The 4403-nt window shown below is 53.0% G+C and overlaps 1 protein-coding gene across 2 annotated transcripts; it reads right to left on the reverse strand.

The window, feature by feature from the left end:
* Window position 1: 1 nt before the first annotated feature.
* On the reverse strand, window positions 2-4351 carry CFAP119 (cilia and flagella associated protein 119). Of its 2 annotated transcripts, none has more exons than XM_003930063.4 (9): window positions 3714-4351; window positions 3359-3390; window positions 2759-2824; window positions 2437-2606; window positions 1812-1882; window positions 1498-1614; window positions 1333-1402; window positions 1151-1246; window positions 2-225 (listed from the first exon to the last, which is right to left on the reverse strand). In XM_003930063.4, exons 1-9 carry the CDS (start codon window positions 4281-4283, stop codon window positions 47-49), a joined length of 1371 nt encoding a protein of 456 aa, XP_003930112.3. In that variant the 5' UTR covers window positions 4284-4351; the 3' UTR covers window positions 2-46. The 2 variants fall into 2 exon arrangements, with proteins under 2 accessions (XP_003930112.3, XP_010338968.2); XM_010340666.3 differs by having other exon boundaries at window positions 3687-4351.
* Between the last annotated feature and the right edge of the window lie 52 nt (window positions 4352-4403).

Below are 4403 nucleotides of genomic sequence, written 5' to 3' on the forward strand. Positions count from 1 at the left end.
ATGGGGCCATTCTAGCCCAGACCTTTATTGGAGAAAATGCTGGGGGTCACTTAGTCTTGCTCTTGCCTTTTCCGGGAGGTAGCTGTAAGGGCCGCTCTAATGCAGTCAACTTGCTGTTGAGCCTTTCCTCGCTGGCTTTGAGCTGCTCCTCCACCAGCCGCTGGAGTTGATCCAGCTCCTTGTTTACTTGGGTCTTGATGTAGGCTCGGAGGACTTGGATGTGGCCTGCACAGACAGGGAAGAAGGGATGCGTCAAGGGGAGATGCTGTTTGGGAATGGGGGATGGTCCCTAGCTGGGCAAAGCCCCCAAAGTTCCCCTGGGGGATATACAGGTGGGAATGTTGCTTCCCTTTAGGAAATGTCAGCCAGCCCGTATATGAGAGGCAGTTGGGTAGGGTGGCTATGTTGGACTTTGCAGATTCAAATTCTGGTCCCTACTCAGTAGGTGTATGACCTTAGGCAGATTATTTAACCTATCTGTGCCTCAGTTTCCTCGTGTGAAATGTGGATAGTATTGATACCTAGCACGTAGGTTTGAGGGAGGATTAAATCAGTTAGTATGTAAAATGCTTACAGCAGGGCATGCACAGCACACCTGTTGCCAAGTATGTCCTGGCTGTTACTGGCTTTCTAATTATAATTATTCTGGAGCCACCTCTTATGCCCCACCCTAAACAGCTGTGTGTGTGTGTGGTTTTTTTTTTTTTTTTTTGAGAGTCTTGCTCTGTTGCCCAGGCTGGAGTGCAGTGGCATGATCTCGGCTCACTGCAGCCTCCGCCTCAGGTTCAAGCAATTCTGCCTCAGCCTCCCAAGTAGCTAGGACTACAGGCACAAACTGCCATGCCTGGCTAATTTTTTTGTATTTCAGTAGGTAAGAGGGTTCACCATATTGCCCAGGCTGGTTGCAAACTCCTGAGCTCAGGCAATCCGCTGCCTCGACCTCTCAAAGTGCTGGGATTACAGGCATGAGCCACCATGCCTGGCCTGCAGCTGTGCTTTTATCTGTCAGCTTGGACTTCTACATAAGGGATCATTTGGAGAAAGGACTGTATGACTAAAAACAAAAAGTCTGAAGTCCTTATGTGATCTAAACCCTTCATTCTACACCTGCTCAGAGGGATAGGGCAGCCTGCCCCCTCCAGATCCTCACTTGGCTTTGGCTCTGGCTCTGGAGGGGCCACTGTCTCCAGCTCCTCTTCCTGGGGGGTAACTGCTTGCTCCTCCACCTCCTTGCTTTCTTCTTTCTCTGCAAATGTGAAGCAGGAAGAGACTGTGGCCCCAGGCCCGGCCCGGCCCAGCCCTGCCCTGACCTGACCTGGCACTCTCACTTACCCATCTCACTCTCCGGCCACAGTATAGGTGGCTGTAGCCCCATGTAAGTCAAAGATAGATCCAGCCGCACCTGGGAAGCAAGGAAGAGTTAGGTTGAGAGGAGGGCACCTGTGCTGAGGGAAATGGGAGGTTGAGGGTTGCCTCTCATGGTCCACCACCCCCTACCTGGGATGTGAAGACGTATTTATAGAGCTTGAAGTGGCGGAAGTAAGTGTTGACCACGTAGTCTTCCAGGGCCAGCAGTTGTTCCTCCTTGAAGAGGTCGATGCTGAAAGGAGGCCGCTGTGGTGGTGACTGGGAGTTAGAACCCTAACTACCTCCCAGAGCCCTGGCTTTGCCTCCAAAAGCCCAGCAATCTAGGAGCAGGGAGCACCTGCTGGGGTCTTCAGAGGAAGATAAAGGTGATAAACTTGAGAGAGACTGGGCCAGATCTTGTGTGGGGACAGGTAAAGGTTCCAGAATATTCTAGGGGAACTGACCCTGACTCCATGGCAAAAAAGGACACTGGTGAAGTAGCGGTAGCACTCCTCCACGTTGCCCAAGGGGGTTGCTGGTAGGGAAAGCAAGATGTGACAGTGAGGCCCCTCTCTGATAACCATTCATTCACCTCACTCAATAGCTGTTTATGACCATAAGCTTCAGAGGCAGACAGATCTGGGTTTCAGTCCTGGCTTGTTTATTGAATACCCACTATATGCCTACTGTATGCTGTTTTAGGCACTGAACAAGACAGACAAGTTCCTGCTCTTAACGAAGTTTATATTCTAGTGGAAGTGCCATGCAATAAACCAAGAAATAGATCATTTCAGCTATTAAACATTCCGAAGCAGCAGCTATTAAATGTTCTGAAGCAGGTTTTATTGTGCATTATGCATATATTTGCACATATTATCTCTCAGAACAGTCCTGTAAAATGTGTGCCGTATCCTTAATTTCCAGATAAAGAAGTAGTGAATTAGAAAGGTGATGGGTTGTGTGTGATAATGGTACTAGTAATGACAGAATCCAGGCAGAAATCTGCTTCTGCTTCCCATGGTCACTTGTGCCAGCTCTGCTTCCTCTTCTCCCTGGGGCTCAAACTTCCTGGTAGCTGCCCCCTCTCACCAATACAAGCCTTGTGAAGATCCTGGAGCATGGCGCAAGCTGCTGACGTCTGCTCCAGTGAGAAGTCCTGCTGGCGGCAGAAGATGAGCATGTGGCAGAAGAGGTCCACGGTGATGGCATCCCGTAGGCTCTGCTCAGGACGCCGTAGCTCCAACAGCTCAGCCAGCACCCTTGGGAGGGATAGAGGAGTGAGTGACAACCGGAAACTCCTTTCATCACCCCACACCCACCACATGCTTTGGAGTCAGCCATTCCTCATGTCTTCCCAACCCGACCCCCTCAGCCTTTCCCAAGAGCTCTTCCCACCGCACTCAGTCCCTACTCCCTCATCTCCTCAGCAGTGGTGGTCTTCTCCAGCTGGTGCATGGAGTGGATGTCCAGGTACTTCCTGTTATAGGAAAAGAAAAAGTATTGGTGGCATTACATATCATGACACAGCTGTGACAGCTAGAGCATGGGACAGGGAGTCAGGCCACTGGCATGAAGCTGGACTCTTTTGCCAACTTGCTGTGTAACTATGCAAACTGTTACCTCTCTGAACCTAAATGAACTCTTATGAGTCTCTCCATTTCTAAAGCCTAGGGTTAGGAATCTTGAGTTCTTTTTTCTGCTCTGCCACTACCTTGTATGACCTTGGTCAAGTCCCCCTGTGGCCCTCAGTTTCCACTTCTGTACAATATTCCACAGCGGCTATAAGACTCCATTTACATCCTGTCTTTGCCTCCTTTTTTCTCACACCGCCTCTTTGGACTGGGGAAGCTGGAAAGCTGGCTTCCAGTCACCTGGAATAATTGCATCTCCAGGCCTGTCTCCTCATCTGTAAAATGGGGATACCCTGGCCACAAGACAGGACAGTTGGGGAAGCAGTGAAGGAGGAACCCAAGTGTTCAGTGTAACTTTCCCCAAGTCTCTTCACACTCACCACATGCAGATCCGGGGCCGGGGCAGCGGCGGCTGTGGAAAGAAAGCGAATTGGGGAGGCAGAGCTATGGTGTCCTGGCCCATGGCGAATCTCCAGCGGGCACAAGAAGGCGCTGTATGTAACTTGCCATCTCATCTCAAGGACTTAGAAGGAGAGGCGCGGGCGAGGGCGGGCTTCAGCAGGCCCCAAGTGCTCCTCGTAAGCACAGTAACCACCGGGGTCACACACCCCTGCCTCTCCTCGCCCAGGCAGCCTGGGAGACGTCCCGAACGTTAGTAAACATAAAGACGGGTGGCGCCTGCTGGGGAGCCTGTTTATAAATACTCACGAGCGGACCAGACTGTCCTGCCCTCACCGGGAACAAGTTGGCTCCAGGGTCTTCATCCGCTTTCGCCGCCGCCGCCGCCGACTGGTTCCGCATATTTGCTCGCGTCCGCGCAGCTGAACCACGCACTGACCTGCGATCCTTTCCCGCTTCCCGCCGCAGCTCGGAGAGGTGTTCAAGCTCCGACTGCACCCTCATTCCCAGGAAGTGGCTGGCCTTGCGGTTGAGCATCTCGCCGCTCTTACTGTGCTGCAGGACGCCGCGAGCTCCCGCCGCCTCGGTTCCAAGACAGCCAGCTCTCGGTCTGCGGCTGCCAAGCCCGGGCGCTCGCCTCGCTCTGGCCAGTCTGCGCGCGGAGAGGCGCGGAGGGGCCAATCCGTTGGAGCGTCTTCCTGTCTCAACGGCGACCGTTGCCAAGGGTGCTTGCGAGGGAAGGAGGGCAGAAAATGCAGGCTCACGCCAGTGTGTGCGAAGAGAACGCGCAGATACGTAAAGAGTTGCGAATGCCCACCTGGGCGCCCTCTCTTCCAAGTTGCCAACAATAGGAGGGCCGGAACTCTTCTCCAGGCTGGGAAGTGGGAGCGCGGTGTCAGTTACCATGGGAACTGCCTCTCGGGCCAATCACCGAGAGAAAGAGGAGGTGTTTGGGAAGAAGCCAAAGCACCCGAGAGGCGGGACCAAGCGCAACCAATAGAATCAGACGATAAAGACGTTTCCTCA

This window comes from Saimiri boliviensis, chromosome 12, assembly GCF_048565385.1.
Source record: "Saimiri boliviensis isolate mSaiBol1 chromosome 12, mSaiBol1.pri, whole genome shotgun sequence".
NCBI lineage: Eukaryota > Metazoa > Chordata > Mammalia > Primates > Cebidae > Saimiri > Saimiri boliviensis.